The following is a 23,193-nucleotide window of genomic DNA, read 5'->3' as shown; positions in this document are numbered from 1 at the left end:
CTAGTTTCCTCCCACTTTTCCAAGACCCTAGAAGTAACTGTCATGTGGGTCTTTTTATGCCTAACCAGTGGGAAGAATTCGATTGTTCATGAGCTGAAGATCTGTCGGTCTGTTTCAGCTTTAACCAGATAGCAGAACGTTCAGCCACCAGCAGCTCAAGGCTAACTGCACACCAGTTTTCAGTCAAAGAAGAATAAACTAAACCGAATGTTTGTCTCAACATGTGGGTGTTAATGTGTTAATGTGTCTGTCTCCAAATGAACTTATTGACTTGATTTAAAATACAACAGTATAAGATGTTATATACACGTTGAGATACAAGCTGCTCAACATGCAAGTTTTTTGAGATACGAGCTGTCGCCCCGTCCATATTTTTATTCGACATATGTGCAAAATCCGAGATAGGAGCCGTGCTTCGGGACACCACCGCTAGTTGGTGGATGGATACAACAAGCTGAGACCGCATCTCCTTCTCCTTTGCATTATTTATATATAATTAATTATGAATGGATTAAATTTGTATCTCAAGATACTACTGTATTACTTTTCAGTTGGATACTTAATATCTAAATAAAGAAGAGGATGAATCTGCCTCTCACAAACAGCATCGTCATGAGTTGATGCTGCATTTAAGGCATCAGTATTGTTCTTGTGCAACATTGTCAAGTACTGTACTTAAAATGTGTTTTACATTTGTATAGCATGTGATTCCACTTGCTACAATCAACATAACTTCCCATCTATGTACAGTACACGTGTAGAATCTTGATTCAAGGGCGCCCACCTCAAAGGCAGTAACTAGTACCAGGTACACAGGAGATGTTTGTTACCTGATTTCCACACAATCTAGTTGTATTGGAAACAACAAACAACCCACCTAAGGGATTTGATTTAATTGAAAAATGACATTTCAATAATTGAGAAATATTAGTCTTCATTTTAATTTATTACCGTTTCACAGCTCCAGAACTTCTTCCACAGTTGTTTGGCACAAAAAGTTCTAGAAGATGGGCAAAAAAAGCAAAACAAGTGCACAATACGAGTCACATTTATTTGACTACAGGCTAAGAAGGATGACAACTGAGATACCTTGTTTATGAAGTCTTAGCTCTACCCTTTTTGGGGGAAGGAGGGGTCCGTGATAAACCTCCATGGAAAGTGAGATTAGAAACAGTGTGTTTCCACCTCAAACAGAGCTTCTCCCTGTGTTGAGATGATAAATTCTCATTGAGTTTGCAAAGATCATCTCCCTGTGGCTGTCTTTCAGTTTATGTGAACTTTTCAAACGGTTAAGGATCTGACAGAAGATCGTCACCAAGCTCAAAGGTTTTTTTTACACGTCTCCCCTGTGTATTTTTCCACCCCAGGACCACTGTCTTCGTAGGCTCCTGGAAAATAAAGACTCAGATCATAAAAAATCAGCGGTCGCCACCGCTCCCCTCCCCATCTAGTTCATCCTATCACGCGTGCTTACACTAATGCAAATGCGCACTTGCAAATTTATGATACATGCAAGCACTTTGACGTGACTGCTCTATGCAAAAGCACGCACATACAGCTGCCAGCAAGTATCCCGTTGACTACACATCAGACCGGCAGACTTTAAAAAAATCCTCACTTATAATGGAGTTTTTAAAAACAGAATAATGCATGACACATCTTAAGGCACAGGGTGATGTTCAGAGAAAAAAACATTAAGCAGGCCAATTGAAATATACAGTAAAGAAACTGGATTAAAGAAGAGCGTGACAGATTTGAACACATTCACCAATTTCAAATCATTTCGAGGGTCCAGCCTTTGGGCTCATGGGTCAAAATCTGGCTTTCTGGGATTCGCATAACTGCCTTTTTAATACTTTACAATTCTTTACGCAGCATATCCTATTTACAGTCTCTGCACTGAAATATGTAAGTATTGGCTCAATGCATCATAAGATTGATCCAAACCTTCAATCACAGATTTGCGTGGGATGTCAGCGACCACAGGACTGCAACATCACACAGCGGTTAGCTATATAAATTGATAATTAAAGCCCTGCACAAAAGGTGTCTCGCCTGCAGATAAAAATAAAGCCACTGTATACTGTATAATGCTTTGATAGAAATGACTGATTGATGCTCAAAGATGTTGATGTGACAGACAGGCAGGCGGGGAAAAAAAAACACTGACACACAATGATTGGCTTCTGGTCTTTGATGTTTCTGTCTGACTTACTTGTGATCACTGCTTACATCTTCAAAACCATTCTTGCTGACAGTTGTAATGACCCCAAACATTTCATCTGTTGTAAATGAACAGACACAAGTGAGAGATATATACCTGTGTGGCCGATGTTATATTATAGCCAGTGCATCTACACCATCCATCTCTTCATCATCGTGTGATTTTCATAGGTCTTCTATCTTCATCATTTCATCAGCCTCCTCAGTCTCAGCAGACTTACAGGGGCCACACTACATAGAGTGTCTGTATCCAAATTGGGATATTTATATTGCTTCTGCAAGGAGGAGATTTGCTCACAATCTTCCTAAAGAGTGACAGCGCCAAAGAATTCCAATCAGATGCTGTGAATTAACAAGGATCACATATCATCCACACAATTAATGAATAATTATCCTAATTTCACTTGTCTCTCTTGATTGAAATTTGATCACAGTCATTTGGTAGCACAATATGTTTTATAAAAAATTAAATAAACATGTACGTTCATATTTATTTATTTATACACACACATAAATACGTACGTACGTAAATAAATTAGTACGTACACACACACACAGAAACACACACACACACACACACACACACACACACACACACACACACACACACACACACAAAAGTATGGTTTCATTCAGTAGGCAGAACAAGAAGTGATTCCTCATGGCTCTGCTAGGATGTCGATTTCAAGTGAATGTATTTTTGTCCCTTTATCCCTTCAGTTGCATTAGAGAATAATAAAATTGGCCACATCGGCCATTTGTTAACCCTGTTTAGTGCATCTGATCTCAGTTTAATCAGAGTATTTCACACATGTGCAGCTGGAATGAAAGAGATGGATCCCATGGGCTGTCTGCGGCTGCAGCAGGACGTCCTGCACTGGCGTGAATCCTGACACTGGGGCATTCTGTCTCTGACCCTTGCAATGAATTCCACTGCTTATGATTAAAACACACACAGATTAATCTTGATCACCTGTTACAATGATACTATATTAGTTTATATTTTTAAAAATTTTAATTGATATATACTGTTGATTATACAGTTTTATACTTTAAAACAGTATAAAAAATGAGGAAAGGAATATGAGTTAGTAAAGAGGCCGTGTAGGGTGTACCTTGGTGCTGGTCTGTCTTGACTGAGACCAGATGGTCATTTGTTGGGGATGGGCTTGCTAAGATAGGAGACCCAAACATCAACAGAGTGTCAAAATCACCTCTTCATCTGAAGGCAGGAATGGCTGAAAAGGTGGATTCAGTCACTCTGCATTCCTTTCAAACTTCTATCCTCATTTTTAACCCTCTTCATAAAATGTGGAATGTGCTTCAAAGCATGTACACTATCTTCCCTCCATGAATAGAACATCTGTCATTCATCAGGTGGTATAATAAGTGCTAATTTAACAGCATTACTGCTCCACAAAGCAGGGAAGCTCCAGGCTGTATGATGTCCTATAGAGCCCAAGCATAACTTTCTTCACTTGGAGATTAATCTGGGGTTTTTTTTTAAACAAGATGTAGTTAAGGTCAAGATGAAAATCAAATTGATTTTGCCAGACACAAAATATGCATCAGCTCTATGAACCACTTTTTCTTCAGTTTTCTTCAAAAAAATTTTTTATAAATTAAAATGTATTACTTCATATGGTACAATTGTTACGTTAGATTGTACAAGAGGATTGAGTTCTTGAGAGAAGAGAGATTAAAAGTCTTACAACACAAATCAGTTTTACTTTCTAATGTAAAGGAACACTGCAGCAGTTTCAAGTTCTGCTGCTTATTTAAATACATTATTACCAGTCTGTCTAAAAGTTTGTGGAATGTCAACTGTGTCTTCGGAATTAGCTTCAACATGTTTGAGAAAATAACACCAGAACAAATTCTCTTGGGCTTTAAGAATTTCAACAGTTAAGGGGCAGTCTGCAATACAAACAGGACTATTTAAAATATGTGGGAAAGAAGTCTACTGAATAATGACATGGAGCTTATTTGGCAAACACAAAAAAATGAGGCTAAAAAAATATCACTCTGCAGCTTCTCTAGAGACCATTCTTCTCTAAACATACACGTTCAAGCATCAAAACTTTGATGTTTGAGTGTAGTATTTATCAGTGAGACAAATGTGGCAAAAGAAGCATGTCCACAGTGAATTAAATGTTTCATAGGTGGAGACATGGATTGGTATTGTGTAACTGTCATGATTCGACCTTTCGTTTACAGAGGCAATTCAAAAAAGTGTTTTTAGACTTGCATGGGATTCTACATGCCGTCCTTTCACTAAATGGGACATCAAAAAAGTCTTTCAAGTTTCTTCACACTGGTTCCCTTCACAGAATGATATTTTAGGTTTTGTTCAGGATAGTATTTAATTCTGGTCTCATTTCGCCCCCTACCGACCACAGATGAGCACAACACCATGTGCTAACACCGCCTCACCGGCAGGTGGCGCCCGAGGCCTTCTCGAGTTTCTGACAGGAAAACGATCCGAGCGAGCGACCTGCCCGGCCAGACCGTCGCCTGATGAAAACACAAACAATGGGCAAGAAGCACAAAAAACACAAGTCCGAAAAGCACGGATATGAAGGTATGTAAGTTTCAAATAGCTCAAACGCTGATATGTTGAGGTTTTTTTTAGCTGCTTGTGTTTAAATAATCCTATCGTAATGAAAATTCGTGGGTTTTGCTCTCGTTAGCACGACAAACCGGTTAGCTTGCAGCGCTGTTATTGTGTTAGCCGAGTAGGTTAGCGGTGCACTTGTCCGTCAGTGGTGTGTATTCAAGTCATTAGCATGGCGTTAGAATTAGCTGTAGCTTCACTACTTATAATTAGGTGTTAGCAGCCATCGTTTCTAGATTGTTACAGTCTCCCTGCTTCTCCACAGCTTCTCTTTACCCCCGTTGTGCGTGTGTTTGATTCCTGCAGAGTACGGAGAGAGACCCCTGAAACTGGTGCTGAAAGTATCTGGAAATGAAGTGACAACAGGGAGCTCAAGTCGGGACACTTTTTACGATGATCCGTCGGCGGACTACGACAAACCTAAAGACAAGAAGAAGAAAAAGAAGAAGGATAAAGAGAGGAGTTTAGGCTCGCCAGAGGATGACAGAGGAAAGAAAAAGGTAGCGTCACTGTCCTCTTTGTACGGATGTGATTTTATGGCTGCTTAGCGCAATTTTACATATCGATTCTTTCTTTTTTTTTTTTACGTTAGCCGACAAAGAAAAAGAAGGGACAGGATGGAGAGGGAGATGATGACAGAGAGCAGAGCAGAACTCCCATCCGCTCGGAGCTGGACAAGCTGGAAGGTAAGCTACATTAAAAAAAAAAAAAAATTCGTGTCCACAGTTTTTGTCAACACAGCACTTTTTTTTTTTTGCAAACTTCATTGATGTTTTGTTTCTGTTCTTCACAGAAAAGGAACAGACTCCTCTGCAAGAAGCTTTGAACCAGCTCATCAGGCAGCTCCAGAGGTACAGCACCCTTCATTGTGGTGTGTCCGTCAGAGAACCAGTGCTGCTACTGTTTTATAAACCATGACATGGTTTATAGCTAAAACACTTTTGTGATCTTCTGATCCTCAGCTTTGACTCCAGAATAAATGCTGTATGTGTGTGTTTTCTGTAGGAAAGATCCCAGTGCATTCTTCACGTTCCCAGTGACAGACCTTATAGCTCCTGGTTACTCCTCAGTTATCAAAAGGCCCATGGACTTCAGCACAATGAAGGACAAAGTAAAGAAAGAGGGCTACCAGTCTTTGGATGAGCTCAAGGTATTTGTCTGTATCCTACTAGTTGCCTTATATCCTGCCAACTATACTCGTAAACCACATATTCAGTAAAGTCTGTAGTCAATCCATAATGGTAAGAAATATTAATATCAGCTCAGATCGAGGCATATTTAATGATTTGCTGTCTATATTAACATGCCAGTATTTTACATCTGCGTGTGGTTGTTCAATTTTCAGGAGCTGCAGTGTCACAGCTCGTATGAACAACAATTAAATAAAAGTCAGAGTTAGGAATCTGCTGTCATTGTGTGTCAGATACACATTTAATTAGCATTTGACCAAGTGTAGGTATTGGATCAAAAGGTGTAACTTGTCATATTTAAAAGACTTTGATATCATTTTCTGAAATCATTGACTTTTTTATGAAACAGCTGATCATGTCATTCCTTGAGCAACGTTGTTGATTAGAGCTGTTTTTGTCATTTTAAGTGTTTAATGCATCCTGTGTTTTGATGTAGGTGGATTTCCGAATAATGTGTGAAAATGCCATGATTTACAACAAACCGGACACCATTTACCACAAAGCGGCCCGGAAACTGTTGCACTCCGGAATGAAGATATTGAGTCAGGTATGGAACTGAAGAGTCAGACTAAAACCTCTTCACAGAGTCACAACTAGAGACATTTCCTGTTTAGTTTAACTGTGTCAGTCTTTTCTTACCAGTATTCACCAAGGGGTTGTAGATGACTTTTATGTATTTTTCTAATGCCATTTTTTGAATGCAAAATATTTTCAAAATACAGTAGCTATCATTTTACTTTCTCTACAATGTAAAGATCGGAACACATATCTATGAAAATACCAATATCAGCCACCGTCAGAGTTTTGTTAAAGGTGGAGAGACATCTCAACAGGCAACTCAGCTGTGATGAGCCACAAAATTATATAATATAATAAACTGCTTCACTTAACCTTCCCTAGAGCACTGCTGAAGTTAAATGACATTGTTTTTGCTATGTTTCACCACACAGTGGCAGCAGAGAGCTTCAAAATGATTTTTGACTGTACACACAACATCAACATGCTAATTTTCTTCTTCATTTTTTTTTTTTCCAATAGGAGAGGCTGGAAAGCTTAAGGCAGAGCATAAAATTTATGGCCACTTTTGATCCGTCTGCTGAACTCTCAGGGAAAACTGAGGAGCAAGGGGACACCACCCTGAACAAAGATAGACCCGTAACCTCAAACAGCAGCGAGCGCTCCCAGACGCCCAGCACACCCAGGTCTTTTGACCCGCTCACTTCAAATCTTTTTTTTTTTCTTCTGTCACAGTAGAACACTGTTGTATAGCTACGTGGTTTAATGCAAGGACTGCCCTGATAAAAATGTGAATACGTTCAATGATTCAGTCATGACTGATAATTACCCTCATTGAATCCCCTACAGCTCCGTAGTTAAGCTGTAGGGGATTTAATGACTAAACCGTCGTGACATCAATCAAAAGATAATTGATCTGCAGTCTCCATGTCGTCTGCCTCAGTGACAGATTTAACAAACACATGAAAGCTGAAATAGTTGGTCATCAGAACTTGTGAGGTTGCGATAACGAATCACTCAGAAGTGAAAAATGTTGCACATTGGTGGAAACCGTTTGTCACTCTGTCAGTCCACAGGGTCTGTTTCTTTGAGTTTGCTGATAATGAACTGAATCAGTTTTTCACTGTGAAGCTGGAGGTGGAGAATGTGAGGAATGCTTCCAGATGCTGAGTCTTGTTCCAGTCATGGCTGTACATTAATCACCACTGCTTCCTATTGATGGAGCAGAAATAGACAAACTCACATGATAGTCATGGGTCCCCATTAGGACAAGGATATTTTTTACCTCCATAATTACAATAGAAGACAAAGGAGACATTTTTGATGGCATTTTATGATGTAAACAAAACTCTTCCAGGTAAATTACAAGATGAATAAAGGTAAAATGTAGGCATTTAATGAGCAAAGCGGCTCACTTCTCCCCCTGCAGTATTCTGCTGCTGTGTGCATGCATTTTATGTCAAAGTGAAAAACCTTTTCATTCATGGTCAGTGTATCTCACCTTCCTTTAAATTGTTTGCTATTTGCAGACAGGACAAGGACTCTAAGGACGAAGCGGCAAAAGCAGAGAAAGAACTGGAGGAAATCCGCAAGGTTATTGAAGAATCTGGAGGAAAGCTGTCCAACAGAGTGCTGCAGTGTGATGTGAGAAGCTTGGGTTCAACTCAGGATTTCTTTTTCAGACCGACATGTCTGCTTATAAAATAACAAAAAAACTCTATTCTTTCAATAAGATGAAGCAAGATGAAAAAGAGCTCATATATAATCCTCAGTTCAGGCTGAATCCACACATTTCTTTTATTCTTTGTTCTTTAAGACATTAGGATCCATTAACTCAGTCCATCATGGGTTGTTTAGATGTTTGTTTCCTGTGCTGCGTGTCCATCTCAAACCAAAAAAGGTCATTTGAAACCATAATTTTAATGGTTATATATTATTTGTTTGTGTTGCAGTTGGAGTTTGAAAGGCGTAAGTCTGATGGCTCAACCACTCTGGCAATCCTCAACCCAGCAGATCCATCGGTGGGAGGTCAGTCTACTTGGAATCTGAATAGAGCTTAGAATGTATTGAAATTACTGATAGAAAAGATTTTCTGGTTCCAGCTTTGGGGTTGTGAATATAATGGTTCAAGTGTATTTGTCTGCACTGTGTAGCGCTGCTTTGACAAGAACAGATTGTAGGCTCTACCTTGGGCTTGTTTTTTTCCCCCCACCTTTTTACAGGTGGTTAAAAGAGAAAAGAATAAGCATACAAGACAAAAATGAAAAATTAGTTGTGGATCTTAAATCAGTTGACACAGCAAAGTAGAGATTTAAAAAAAATTTCTCCTGCAGATGTTGGTTACTGTCCTGTCAAACTGGGAATGATGTCCAATCGGCTGCAGAGCGGGATGAACACTCTGCAGGGTTTCAGGGAGGACAAGAGGAACAGGATAACTCAAGGTGCTGCTCTGCTTCACTTTTATGTTTCCGCATGTTGCTAATAGCAGCGACTTGCTATCACACCTTCCTTCCCAGCTGCTTGAGCTTTCCTGTGTGATGAAACTGATGCGCGCCTGCTTCCACAGTGTCCTACATCAACTACGGGCCGTTCACTTCCTACGCACCCACCTACGACTCGAGCTTCGCTAACATCAGCAAGGAGGATTCTGACCTGATTTACTGTTTTTATGGCGAGGAGTCCAGTCAGCAGGGCTCAGACAGGTATGTGCAGTGCATCCCTGAATGCAGTTGAGGTCTGTGGCGATTACAGGAGGCATTCCTGTCTGACTGCTTTCCAGATGTTCACTGAGGGTATCAGTCTGGGGGAAACTTGACTGAGCTTCATCCATTAATCCTAATTGAATCTTCTGTTTCTGTATATGCCTTGTAATTTTTAAAATTTCTGAAACATCTAAAAAAAAAAGACATCTAGAAGAAAAGGTGATCAGCAACATCTACAGTAACACTGACAGACGGGTTTTAAAAGCATCCGATCTTAGTTTACTCAGTGACTATTTGTAATTTCCTCTAGCCTTGATGTGTTTGTTATTTATTTATCCTGTGAAATAGCACACGTCTGAGGTTTAGCGGCTTTAGCCGAGCTGATATCGACTTCTCATCAGTCATCCAAGGATGTGATTCAGATTTTTATGAAGCCGCTGCTTTGAGTCATTAAGGCTTTTTGTGTCTGTTTGGCAGCATGTCGGAGTTCCTTGCCAAATCAGATGAGTATGTGTACAAACTGGCAGACAATCTTCTGGATGCAATGACGAACGGGGAGCATTCAAAAAGCCTGAAGGAGACAGAGCCAGTAAGCACCCACTTCTGCATCTACTTTATCACGATTGGTGATTTAACGGCACAGGATGGAGGTGTATCCACTGAATATGCTTGTTTCTACCTTACAGCAGGTGGAGGAGAGGACGACCTCACAGGAGGACAAGAACGACGTGGAGGTGAAGGTTTGTATAGATCTGGTGCTGGAAATGATCAACAGCTTCTCCCATTGCACAAGTGGAAACAGACATTGAGCTCCTAATGGGAAATGGCAACTTGTGCTCCATTCCGGTGCCATTGTTTGCTGCACAGCACGCGTTCTTGCATTACACTTCGTGTGGATACTTCCATTTCATTTTACCATTACGAGTCGCCTGCTGCGTTATCCAGCTGTGTCAATATAGCAGGGTCTGCCTTGAGCTGGGATCCATCCGCACATGGAAAGAACAGATTTTCCCATAAAAACACAGCAGTGCTACTCGCTCAGTGTTCACTGTTGGAGAATTTAGAGGCCCTGTGTTTTCTTTCCGTGCCTGCTGGCTGCGAGGCTGAATTGCTCCTCACAGCAGCAGAGGAAACCGAAGTACAGGCCTCTCCATCAGGCACAGCAACCCTCTGTCTTGGCTGTTTGTTGGTCTTGGCTACGCTCCAGTTTGCTCTCATCCCCTGCCCGGGTGTTGCAGGTTTTTATTAGGTTTGATTGTACTGCAGCTAAGAGGCAATATCACTAAAGGGGCTTCAAAAGGCCTGGATATTCCTTGGATGCGTCATCGATCTTGTTTGGCATTCATTTTTCTAATCTGACTAAACATGTGTCCCTTCTTCCCTCCTGTAGGTATCTGAACCCGAAGCTTCCAGCTCCAACAGGCTGGACTTCCTTGCTTTTGCTGCAGGCCAACAGATGGTTGAGGAGCTCTCTGGGGGTAAAATTGTGACTAATTGTGACAGATCTTAGTTGAACTATAATAACAGAGCCAAAGAAAAAGTACTAGGAGTGCACACATCTATGAGAAATAATTGGCTCCTTTCTACTTAAATCCTAAGTAGTTCTGATTATCACCTAATCTTAAAAGTTTAATGAAAACTACTTCATACATTAAAATTTGAGCTGAAACATATCTCACAGTGTTTAAATTGTGGAATTCCACCTTTGCCTGGTGTGCCTAAACAATTTGATAATTTCTTCCATGCACATTCCAACTCTTCCGTATTCTGGAAAAAAAAAAAAAAGTTAAATTATTATGTGGTTAAAAAACTTCTGTTAATTTTCAAAAAAAATGTTTTTCAAAATTCATGAGGTAGTTTATGCAGAATAGTTGAGGAAAGTGTAAATGAGGGGGGAAAAAAGCCAAAACTTGAAATGTTAATAACAAAAAGAAACATGAAAAACAAATCATCCTGGAAATGCTAGTTTGTCAAAGGTTTAGTTCGGTGGGATTCTGAGGTATAAACAGCAACAACTGTGGAGGCTCCACATCAGGTTGAAGAAAGAAAGGATGCATTGTACTCATGCCAGGAGCAGGATAGGTTAGCAGCAGGTAACAGGAGGAGCCCAGGGGAAGCAGTAACGCATGCGTGTCGTCTCTCCTTCCATCTGTCACAGAGGCGCTGCACTTCCAGAAGAAACTGGACGAGACCACAAAGCTCCTGCGTGACTTGCAGGAAGCACAGAAGGAGCGTTTGAGCGCAAAGCAGCCGCCTAATATGATTTGCTTGTTGGCCCCGTCTCCGAAAGAGCTGGAACTGGGTAAGAGCCTTTCATGCGTGGCCCCAACCAGCTGTAACCCTCTAACAACACTCTGCGGTCGCCCCCTCCAGCCATTGTGAAAACTGTGGTTTGTCTTTAAGTTCAGACAAGAACTCTACTGGGTGGTGATCTCATTCCTACAGACGGATTCTTAAATCCCAGACGTTTCTCTTTTTGGTTTTGTGACTGATTTTCTCAGCCAGACAAAATGTGTCCAGTGTTTTATTGTCATGGGAGTTTGCTTTAGCTAAGCTAATTAGCACCCTTTGATTCTGCACAGTATATATGAAGCTACAGCCAGAACCTGGTTACCATAGCCTCATGTAACGTTGTATCTCGCTTAAACAGTGTGAAAGCTCATTTATGTTAAGTCCTGTTGTCACAGTGAGGTCAGCAGAAACATCTGAAGATTGCAAAACCCCAACTTTCCCTTTCTTACATGTAGTGGTTGAATTTTTTTTTTTTTTAAAGTGATCTTTAGATGTGATTATGGGGATGTTTTGTCACTTTTGGATAGAACCAGACTAACTTCTCCGTGTTTTCAGTTTCTATGCACACAGTAGCTTCATACTTAGATTTTAAGAATGGTATTAGTCTTCTTATCAATCCCTGTCAGAAAGTAAATACCAGTCTTTAAGCAGAGCAGACAATAGAGTGTACATTGGTAGTAAATCAGTTTGAGGTGACGTACTTGAGTATCTGCTACAAAGAGGTCCTGAAGTTGTTCCGACTTCCTTAATCTGCAGCTGAGAAGGTAACGGGGAACCTGGCTGACATGACTGGTCAGGTGGCTCCGTGTGATGTCAGCACCGTGTACGGGATCAGGAAGGCCATGGGCATTGCTCTACCGCCAGAGACACCGGAGCAATTCATTGATCTCACCACAGGTAAATAAATACCGTCATCAACATTTCAACTACACCATTTTAGTATCTTCTATTAAAAGGAACGTGACTGCTATCCGTTACCGTTCTGTGAGTGACAACATTCTCTTTTGAACCGTTTTCAGTGCAGGAGGTGGCCGAACCAATGGAGACCTCGTCTAGCTGTCAGGATCCAGTTCCAGTCGTCGCTGTATAGTTGGATTATGTCCATCCACGCTGTAGAATAACTTAAGTTTTGAATGAAATGTGTTTCTCGTGTAACATTTGTATGCATTTAATAAAGATTTTTGTACACCACCAACTTCAAACTGCAGACTTAAGAAAACATTTATTACATTCTGTAGCTGTACAAAAATCTGTCACATTTGTTCACATGAAGGCCAAGACATCATAATTATTATTTAATCACTACAACAGACGAGATCTCAGAAGATAAGGCCACAAGACAAATCAAGTTTTCTAAATATAGGGATCCAGATCAGTTGAGGGGCCTGTTTCAGAAAGCTGAAGAAAGGGAGGATTGAAGAGTAATGAGTTCAGCTAGTTCTGGATTGGATCGATCGATAGTAGTAGGCATTGGACCAGGCTAGTTTCCATAGAAACCTATCTGAAACTGAGCTGAATCAAGAGAAAATAAGACATATCCTAGAACAAGTCTGTTTTGATAAACCTGCTTCATTAAACAGGCCCCCAGGTGATCATCAGAGAAACAGCAGACAGACTCCAGGACATCAAGCCAGGTTTACTTCAGTGCAACGGAGGTGCAGACATGCAGCAACGCTTTTAACAGGTGGTACAAACAGCACATGGATTTGTCCACTCCTTCTGAAACAGTGAATATCTCTTCACATGTATTCATATTCTGGTCGGACCCAAAACATGTTCACACTAATGTTTTGCTGAATCTGAAGTTACAGGAAAATTAAAGGTTTTGAAGATAAAGCGGCATGGCTGGACGCTGAAGCTCCTTAGGTGGACATGTCCCAACGGAAAAAAAAAAGCATTTTCTTTTGTCGTCTGTACAGCCTCTTCTTGATAATGAACAGCTCACACGTCATACTCACTACACAGTAACGGAGCGCTGCGCCCATCACGTCTGAACCAGGAAAATCAAGACGGGCTTCAAATTTGAATCCAAAAAGAAGCCAGTGTTTTTATGAAACAACTGTTGTCAGCGTTAGTGCAATACAGTTTTTCTCTATCCCAAATAAGAGGGAAAAAAGTACAAAAGAATGTATTTGTGATAGAAAAAGATGGCGATTGCACAAACTGACATCTCCCTGTCCAAACGTCCAGAGATGGGATTGTCAATTGAGCGGCAACATGGCAGGAATACAGCCGTGTAACAGTCAGGTCTGTGTCAACACTTTGTGGCGTACGATAAACTCCTTGGACTAGTGAGTCTGTGTCCAGATGTGTAGGCTGTGGCGGCCGGGCCTCAGCTCAGCCCCATACCCTGCTGTTTGCTCATGTCGGTGCACACAAAGAAGGTTTTCAGCTCCCCTTTCCCTTTCACGTTGATGAATCCTCGACACTCGCAGGAATAGCCCAGCTTCTGCAGCACATCAGAGGTTTCCTCCGTGACCTGGAGGTAGAAAAAGGTTCAACTGAAAGGAAAATTTTTGACACTTTTTGCCAAATAGATTTGAAACCATGTCTGGAGACCTCTGTGAGAACTTTCCTGCGGCAAAAGTACAATCTACAACATACATATATTTTTCCCAATTTCATTAATACAGCAAATATAATAGAGCTATGGCAGAACAGTGCCAACTTCCTTTGACTTCGCAGAACAATTACATGAAACTGTGGTAGAAAACCAAATAAAATGTTCAAATCATAAGATCTTCTTAAGACCAGCTAAGGATGGAAATTGTTTCAGAAATTGGATTTTTCTAAATCTAGTCATACTTTTGGTGCGATCAGACATGTGACTGACCTTTAATGATGAAATTTTGCCTGTTGGGATTTGCTAAACGTACCTGGATCTTTCCGAGCTCCCCAGTGCTCTCCATTCTACTGGCTACGTTGACCGTATTGCCCCAGATGTCATACTGAGGTTTCCTCGCCCCGATTACTCCGGCTATCACTGGCCCATGATTAATGCCTGTGAAGGGAGAAATTTAACTGTTAATCGGACGATAAGATATAGATTTAAAAAAAAAAAAGAGTGCTACCCATTCACAGATCACGGGTTACACACTAATTCAGTTCAACAACAATGGAGCATACATTTCCATCCAAAAATATAAAGCAGTCTTTTTTTTTTTTAATTGGCGGTTAAAGGCTGCTATCAATTCATTGAGAATGTCAGATAAAAAATTCAGGGATTTATAATCCTTCATCTATTAGAAAATTGTTGTGAAATTCCCATTTTGGGATATTCAGAGTATATCTATCTATCTTAAACATTGCTCTTATTTTAAAATTAGTTGTACATCTATATGTACAGTCATTTTTGTGACACTCCTAACCATACCAGGTTTGGTTACATTTGTTTTCGTGAGCAATCTTGAATCTCCAAACAACAATTTTAGAGAAACAGTCCTAACTGATTTGTCTAACTACCGTACTCCCAAATGACCACTTCCATGTTAAAGTAACCCTCTCCTATAAAAAGACAGGAAGTATAGGGGGAAGCAGAGGAAACACAACCAGTATTGTGTCATTTGAATACAGGCAGGGCAGCAATGACGGACTGTCCTTAAGACAGGAAGGCTGGGTACATGTGGGCACATTGAGCTTTGGTTCTACCTAACTGTTCATGCCTGGGAAGGCCATCATATTAACTGCAAATTATTTTACAGTTTAGTAAAACTACACCCATCACTGCCAGCAACATGTTTGAAAATCAACCTGTATCTGAAAAGAGAAAGATTCGTTTCAAGGTCAGACACAGCCACTGCTGAGAGCAGTATTCTGTTAAAACACATTAACAGCACTCAGTGCAAAATGTCAGTGTTTATGTCTCGTGTTCATTTATCTCCCAAGAAATGTAAATGTTTTAACCAAAATTTTATCCTACATGTCTGCTCAGAATCAACTTTGTGGGAGTAACTGAGAACTGAAGACACCACAGATGGAGGTTCAGGCTTCTCAGACACCTGACTGGTTCAGTGCAGCATTTAGTTTTTGTTTAATTTGATGTACCCAGGTTAACAGTGGATGAGTTGCACCATTAAAGACTCAAGTATAACAACACAACATCATAACCAAGGAAACCTGTCGGGCTACTGTGTGAGCGCTGGCAGAGCTGGATACGGTCGGTGAACAGGGCTTGAGAGGCTGAACACACTCACCCACACGCAGCCTAAAGCTGTTGAAGGAATGTCTGTTGATGCCATCCAGCTTTCCGATCAGAGCGATAGCAAACTCCACCATGTTCCCGATCTGAGCCTGCTGCTTCTCTCTGTCCTAAAAACACATCATTCAACCATCTCATTGTAGCCGCTTTGAGTTTTACAGTTAATTTTTATGTGGGATGAAAACGCGTGTTGATCTACTCCACCTGATTGTTCTCCTGACCAGGTGTCCCACTGAGCCCCGCAGCAGCCATGTAGGTGCTACCTATTGTCTTGATCTTCTCCACACCGCTGAACTTTGGTTTAGACAGGAGCTGTTCGCAAAATCGGAAAGAAAATGATAGAGGGAAAATACATCTTTCAGTTTTTGCAGTAGTTTCGTGTAAATGAGCAGGACATGAATGCAAATATGAGTTGGCAGGTGTCATCAGAGGCTAATTTTCATCCGAGTATGTTGAAGAGCATCAGGCATCACCAGTTTCTGTCAGCTCCAAATCAGTTCACACTAACATCTCATGTGTCGTGCTGTATAACAACCTGGTCACAGCCTGGGGTGAATTTTAAATTTTTTAAAATCATTTGATTCTAAGTGTTACTTCTCAATCAGTGCTCATCCTGTCATTTCTATATCTGTGTTCAGGATGTTTTCAGACCACGTCAGCTGTATCTACTATCTGACGTCCCTTACATTTTAGCTAGGATGAGTCAGGTATTAATTTGTCAGTGGAGGTGAGGATGAGAATTCTCTGGCTCCTTCACCATGACTTACAAACAAAACGCTGTTTCATCCACATCTGAATGTGTTTTAATTGCATCAACTGAGCTTCTGATAACACACTGGAACTTTGGAGATGTCTCACATCACCAAGTGGCTGGCAAAGCTTGATGCTTAAAGAGTGTTTTCTTGTACTTTCCTTTCCTGACCTCATCAAAGTCTGCAATGATCTCGTTCAGGAGACGAAGGCATTCCAGGCCCTCCTTGTTTATGTCACACTCCGTGTAAAATTCTTTGAAATCTGGCACCGAAGCAAACATGACGCACACAGAGTCATAAGACTTGTAGTAAAGGTCCTGTCAGGAAAAAAAACAACAGTTAGTTATTTGTCCTAGGGTTAGAATGAGAGTTTAAACCCCCCCTTAAGTAGAATTTGACTGAATCCCACGCCATAAATCAACAAACAGTTACTACTATCTGATTTCATCTACATTTCATGAATTGACAACAAAGCAGTGGCTCAACTTAGCAAGGGTATGTCAGTCCGGATGGCTTTGTAACGCTGAGGTATCATGATTATTGGGATGTAATGATTTGTGTGTCACTCATCATATCAAATCACATTTAACAGACTTGGAGATGTTTAGCTCCTGACAGTTCTGTCACCGCACCTCATTCTTTTTATTCTCCCCGACAAACAGTGTTGCAACATGGGCCGGCAGCACGTTCTCCAGCAGCAGACGGTTCAGGTTTTCCCTGGTCTCGATTTCGTCCTGCTCTGTGCGGTTCTTATACTTAAGCAGGAAGTCCTGACGAAAGCAATACTCGTTCTAGCAGAGAGAAACAGTTAGGCATGAGTCATTAATGAAGGAAAATCATAATTTCAAACCATTTACATTGGAATTCTCCGAGATCTATCATGAGACAAATCTCTCCCGCTCTCTCTCAGAGTGTATTCTAACAGCACGGTGGTGATTTTCCTTGACAGCACCGAAAAAGCCAATCAGCTGGTAGAAAGTGGACATTAACGCCAGTGTTCTCCCATGTTAGTCTGGTAAAAAAAACTAATTGTGTCTATTGTGCCCCCTTTTCTAAAGAACAAGTTCCTGGAATAGTCTGACATGGTCAGATTGTGTCTCCCCCATGAAACCGATTCCTCGCGGTTGTAGGTCTCCACTGCTCAAACACATCATTTCATTCAGGAGACAGATATAAATGGAAACAAGAATGAGCTGAATTTAACTCTCTACTTTCATATTTTATAGATGCCTATGCTCCGACCGTTGCCTTGGACAAACTGGATATTTTTTTTAGATGTTTTAAGACTGTTCTTAGCAACACTGATCACTGATGAATGAATCACTGATCACCTCCTGGGAGGTGATTTTATTTGCACTGAGAACCCTCAACAAGACAGGAACCACGAAGAACCTCAGGCTGCTTCATCTGAACATTTGATCTTTGTGATGGGTGGACATGTTTCCATTCCGCTCAGAGACAGTTCACCTGTGTCCATAGCAGGGACAACTGGATGTCTCTGGCCAGAATGTATTGTTTAACCATCATTTTAGTGTTTTTAAAAGTGTATCCATCGGTCCGGTGAGTTTCTCTGACCAGTCTCTGGTGCACTGTGTGCTGTCTGTCAGAGACATTAAATGTAGGAGGGCGTACTGGTACTTTAACACTAGTCTGTTAGCAGACTACAGGTTCCAAAAGGCTTTAAAATCCTTCTGGAGTAACTTCAGGCAAACACAGTACGGTCCTGCTGAGATCCGTCAGCACGCTGCAGATTTCTACAAAGGACTTTACAAAGTCAAGCTTCAGGTGGAACCTGAAGTGACCACGGCCTTCTTTGAAGGTCTAGCTCAGGTCTGTGAGGAGGACAATGTCGAACTGTATCTGCTCTGGAGCTGCAGGAAGCCCTGCAGAGCCCGTAGAATGGGAAGGCTCCAGGGATAGATGTCCCTCCGCTGATTTTTATAAGGCTTTCTGGCCAGTATTGGGGGAAGATCTGTTGTTCGTCCTCAGAGACAGTCTGAGTAAGGTGCAACTGTCCTCACCCTGTTCCCAAAGAAGGGCGTCTTGCAAAACATACAGAAATGGAGCCCTCTCTCCTAACTCTGCATGGATTATAAGCTGCTGTCAAAGATGTTGGCCAACAGGCTGAAGAAAATGATAGAGCAGATCATTCACATGAAACAGACCTACTGTGTACCCAGTAGGTTGATAACTAACAACATCACTCGAATTCATGATATTTTAGACCTCTGTGGTTCATTTGGCTGTGAGCTTGGTCTGATTTCTCTAGAGCAGGAGAAGGCTTGATCGAGTTGAGCACCAGTAGTGGTGGCGGAAGCTGCCTTCTTTAGGGTTAAACTCTGGTGTTCTAGCCAAGATCAGGGTGTTGTCCTGCGTCATTTAGAGTGTATTGAAATTTAATGGTCCTTTAAGTGCTCCTCTTAAACTTTCTGAGGGGTGTCAGACAGGGAGGTGCCCTTTCAGGAATGTTGTAAAAGGGGCTCAATGGCCAGGGAGTACATGGATTAAGATCCAAACTGTCTGGTTTGTCCTTTACAGGTCTTAGTGTTGTCTCCATATGCTGATGATGTCATCGTTTTTAGCCAAAAAACAAGATATTAACAGGTTTCATCAAACCATCATAGATTCTGGAAAAATTTCCTCAGCTAGAGTCAACTGGCTGAAAAGCGAGGCTTTAGCTGTGGGTGGCGAGTTGAGCTGGAAGCTGGTGTTACCAAGAGGCCTGGTTTGGAAGAGAGGAGGACTGAAGTATCTTGGAGTTCATCTTGGTGATGAATCCTCTCTTTCCAAGAATTGGGGAAAAAAATAATTGAAAAGGTCCAGGGTAAGCTGGACAAATAGAAGTGGATTCTACCAAAAATGCCTTTTAAAGGTCGAGCGCTTGTGATTAACTATCTTGTGTAGACCCACCCCAAACCCCCCACAGGAGAGGTCCGAGGGGCTTTTTGAGAAAGTGGGGTTGTTTTCCTGCATTCTGGTGCATTCTGAGGGCAAAATCTTCTGTTCATTTTACCTACAAAAATACACTAAAGTCAACAGTTCAAGCTGAACTCTCTTTATTTCCATCCTACTTTATGAAGGTATAAATGTGAGATTCAACAATTAAAAACTTGCATTCACTATGTGAAGATAGTCATACAAAATATTACTCAATGTTTACTTGTAAGTTTTACTTGCTATTTTAGAAAGCGAGGTGAATACATTTACGTGCATCGCTGGTTATTCCTGCCGGTCATAGGGATCAAAAGTCTAAGACTAAAAAAAATTATGGATAATATCTTTCATTTACCTTCTGATCGGTCTGTCACCACTCCTACCCCCTCTCAGCATTCACCATTTGTTGATTAATTAGTATTTTTACACAAACTCTACTGTATGACACTGGATTCTTAATTTATTTAGATCGATCATCCACGCCTTGTCGTACACCAATTTGTGGGTTTAGCTTATAAAAAAATAATCTTATCGTTTTTCATTGGACGAGAGGAGGTCATGACCCGAGTGCATATTTAATGATCGGGAGCGTTCGGGTCACTTCGGCTAAATTCCGTCGGCATGCGGAATTAGCGGCACCAGCGGAAATAGCGGCGCTAGCGAGCGGCGCTAGCAGACATAGTGGTGCTAGCAAGCTAGCGAAAAAGTTGTAAGTTTTAACCTTTTGTCCGTAAAAATAAGAACGCCACTGTGGCTACACAGTCTAAAAACCTTGCAGCAAATCTGGAATTTACTTCGCCTATGGCGAAGTGGCGAATGGCTAGCGCAAGCCCAGGCTTCCTTCCTATAAGGACAGGGGAGGGTATGGGCTAGAGGTAAGATCTTACGCCCGAACCAGAGTTCGGGCCCAACTTGACACGAAATTCGTGTTTGGGCTCAAAAAGTCAACAATTACTTTCGGGTCGGGTTGGGTCGAGCTTCAATACCATCGGGCTCGGGTCGGGTCGGATTTTTTTTGGAGTCGGGTCGGGCTTAAGATCTTAAGATCCAAGCCCGACCCGGCCCGAACTTTTTAAATAAATATAAATTTGTATATTATGTATCTCAAACGATCTATGGGTATTAAACTAAGGAATACCCTTACAAAATAAATAATTTAGGTAAAACATAGAAGGCGCTGTATGAGAAACATCCATCTACAGTACCTGCTCCGTTCCCTCTGTGCGTCAGCTGTATTTTCTCCTGTCACTTTACCTTTTCAATCGTATATGCACTGAAAGTAGAGGTAAGATCTTAAACCCGAATCCAAGCTCGAAATTCGGGCCGGGTCAGGCTCAAAATGTCAATAATTACATTCGGGTCGGGTCGGGCTTTAATACCGTCGGGCTCGTTTCAGGTAGGGCCGGGTTGGGTTTTAATACCATCGGGCTCGATTCGGGTCGGGCTTTAGTACCATCGGGCTCAGTTCGGGTTGGGCTGGATATTTTAGGCCCGATCTTACCTCTAGTACGGGCTGATGCACCGGGGAGAGCAGAGGAGCCGCTTTCAGGCCCCAGTCCATCCAGAGACTGCTGTCTGGACCGGCAGATCTGGTCTGGAGACCTGTGTCTCAAGCCCTTCTAGAGTGGGATTAGAACTTGCAGAATCACTGTTCCTAATGGATTTGATTGGATTCAAGCTGGACACTTTTTTACCGTGGACTTTTTAAGAAAGAGAGACAGACTTGCAATGACTCTCTTGGCTTTTTAAAGAGCCAGCGGTCTAACCGGACTTTGTTCAGGCATGCAGAAGGACCATTCCTGCTTCAGAGACTGTGTGAGGCCGAGATTGTCACACTGGGTTGGGTGATGGACTTGTGAGGCCCCTCTCTGAATAACGCTGCAGGTCTGATATCGGGGTCAGGTCTGCCGGGGTCATCAACCACCTGTTGGGAGGCTGAAAACAGCAGCTGACAGACTCAGAGGTTTTTAGTTGCTGCACATGGTGCAGGGCTGACAACAGCAAATGACTCTGATCCCTTCCCCGATGTAAAAATGACCTATATTTTAAATAATTTATATTTTAAATAATAATTTCATGTTGAAAGTGAACGCTGAATACACACTGCGGATCTTAACAGGTAAAGTAATGTAATGTCTAAGGGTCAAAGTGAAGAACCACTGGACACTCCATGGAGAGCTCAGTGTGATCAGTAGGAGAAACAGGATGAAGATTTCTGCGGACGCAGTCATCAATCCAGATACTGGGCAGAGAGAAACTGTTTTTCATTGTTTCCTTGAGTGTGCACACCTGCTGAGCCTGTTTCTCCAAATTTCATAACGTTTTTCTGGGTTTGAAATACAGAAATAAGCCTAAATCTAAAGGTAAACTGTTGGAATTTGTGATAACTCAGGCCAAAGTGACTGTTTAGATCAGTAGGAGAAACAGGATGAAGATTTCTGCGGACACAGATGTCAGTTTGATCTTCTGTCAGATGATAAAAACCCAACTGAGGATGGATTTTAATTTCTTTACTTTGACACAGAACTTGAATGAGATTGTAGGCATGTGGTGCCCGGATGATGTGCTTTGTTCAGTAAAAGAGAATAAGTTGTTTTTTGGACGTCTACTGAGTTAAACGTGTTTTAATCTTTCATGTTGTAAGGTGTATTTTTTATTTTGGTTGTTTTTGAGCACTTTACTGTTGACACTACTGTGCAGGTTCTCAATTATCCAGGACATGGTTATCCAGCTGTTTAAATCAATCCACTAAACATTAAGAAAGTTTCTTGAACATGTTTCACCTCTTATCCAAGAGGCTCTTATCCACACACAGATGCTGGGAACAGATAGTTGTGTAAGGCATTTCCATGTAAGGGATAAAAACATAGGGCGTTGAGGCGGGGGACACTCCGGGCATGACGCCAGTGCGCTGCGGAGCCACACACAAAGACGGACAACCACGCACACACACACTCCTACAGGCAATTTGGGACTGGCCAGCTGGGATAGGCTCCAGCTCTCCGTGACCCGCTGCAGCGGATAAAGATGAAGAAAATGGATGGCTGGATGGATGGATAAAAACAAGCCTGAACTGAAACTATGACAATAGGTGTCAGTACCTGCTGTGCAATGATGAGCATAGTGACCAGGAACAGGGTGATGTATATGCAGCTCATCACCTGGGGATGTTTCACTAGCCCGATTGATTCCAGGATGGAGGCAGCCTCTAGGCTGGAGAACACAGCAGAACATTCACTTCCATTTAGATATACAGCATCTCATTCACTTTATGCATTCATGAAACTGGAAAGAATTGTATATAAAGTTAGGTTATAAAATAGGTCTGACACACCTGCTGCAGTTCTGGTTTTTAAAAATGTGTGTATAGAGGACTTTTCCATAGGCCACAAAAAGTCCCCTCTTGGTGCTGAGGATGATGGTGTAGTATGATGTAGAGGCCACGGTGAGGAAGAGAACTTTGAGCTCAAAGCTGACCCGGAGGAACACTCCACATACAATGAGTGATAGAATACAGCAGTACACAGAGTACTGAGGAAGAGGAATAAAACAATAATTATTAAAACAACCCCCATCAAGCAATTATTTATTAGCTGTGTATTGATTTATTGTTTTATTGCCCAACGTTGAATAAGGTTTTTTAAGGGTTTATTAACGTATTTGGCAATGACTACCAATCCATCCATGAAGCGTCTTCATATTTGATATGAATTAAAACTTTAAATGAGGTTTCTGTCTTGTTCCATGTATGTTCCCTCCAGAAAAAATATTT

At 41.5% G+C, this 23,193-nt stretch overlaps 2 protein-coding genes across 7 annotated transcripts in view; one reads left to right on the top strand and one right to left on the bottom strand.

The window, feature by feature from the left end:
- The first annotated feature begins 4,703 nt into the window (after positions 1-4,703).
- brd7 (bromodomain containing 7) lies at positions 4,704-13,664 on the top strand. Of its 2 annotated transcripts, none has more exons than XM_068334882.1 (17): positions 4,704-4,804; positions 5,144-5,337; positions 5,430-5,523; positions 5,631-5,688; positions 5,843-5,987; positions 6,464-6,574; positions 7,066-7,229; positions 8,073-8,187; positions 8,496-8,571; positions 8,877-8,984; positions 9,110-9,245; positions 9,723-9,834; positions 9,932-9,979; positions 10,636-10,723; positions 11,404-11,547; positions 12,294-12,434; positions 12,557-13,664. In XM_068334882.1, exons 1-17 carry the CDS (start codon positions 4,741-4,743, stop codon positions 12,625-12,627), a joined length of 1,869 nt encoding a protein of 622 aa, XP_068190983.1. In that variant the 5' UTR covers positions 4,704-4,740; the 3' UTR covers positions 12,628-13,664. The 2 variants fall into 2 exon arrangements, with proteins under 2 accessions (XP_068190983.1, XP_068190898.1); XM_068334797.1 differs by having other exon boundaries at positions 9,932-9,985.
- A 150-nt stretch (positions 13,665-13,814) lies between these two features.
- adcy7 (adenylate cyclase 7) overlaps positions 13,815-23,193 on the bottom strand; it is a 55,542-nt gene continuing 46,163 nt past the window's right edge. For 3 of the 5 annotated variants that reach the window (XM_068334411.1, XM_068334585.1, XM_068334499.1), the window contains 8 exons: positions 22,756-22,952; positions 22,523-22,634; positions 17,120-17,278; positions 16,658-16,804; positions 15,940-16,047; positions 15,731-15,845; positions 14,414-14,538; positions 13,815-14,016 (listed from right to left, as the gene is read on the bottom strand). In XM_068334411.1, coding sequence (XP_068190512.1) covers positions 13,870-14,016; positions 14,414-14,538; positions 15,731-15,845; positions 15,940-16,047; positions 16,658-16,804; positions 17,120-17,278; positions 22,523-22,634; positions 22,756-22,952 — 1,110 coding nt within the window. In that variant the 3' untranslated portion in view covers positions 13,815-13,869. Of the gene's footprint in view, positions 14,017-14,413; positions 14,539-15,730; positions 15,846-15,939; positions 16,805-17,119; positions 17,279-22,522; positions 22,635-22,755; positions 22,953-23,193 lie in introns of those variants that run through there. The other 2 variants (XR_011038182.1, XR_011038179.1) reach the window with 2 other exon arrangements.

The sequence above is a fragment of the Antennarius striatus genome, chromosome 1, assembly GCF_040054535.1.
Source record: "Antennarius striatus isolate MH-2024 chromosome 1, ASM4005453v1, whole genome shotgun sequence".
Taxonomy (NCBI): domain Eukaryota; kingdom Metazoa; phylum Chordata; class Actinopteri; order Lophiiformes; family Antennariidae; genus Antennarius; species Antennarius striatus.
This window is presented reverse-complemented; position numbering and strand designations above follow the sequence as displayed.

Coding starts and splice junctions, on each gene's coding strand:
- brd7 (XM_068334797.1), top strand. CDS start 4,741: ATGAAAACACAAACAATGGGCAAGAAGCACAAAAAACACAAGTCCGAA. Junction 8,188..8,495: donor ACAGAGTGCTGCAGTGTGAT/GTGAGAAGCTTG, acceptor TTTGTGTTGCAG/TTGGAGTTTGAAAGGCGTAA. Junction 9,986..10,635: donor AGAACGACGTGGAGGTGAAG/GTTTGTATAGAT, acceptor TCCCTCCTGTAG/GTATCTGAACCCGAAGCTTC.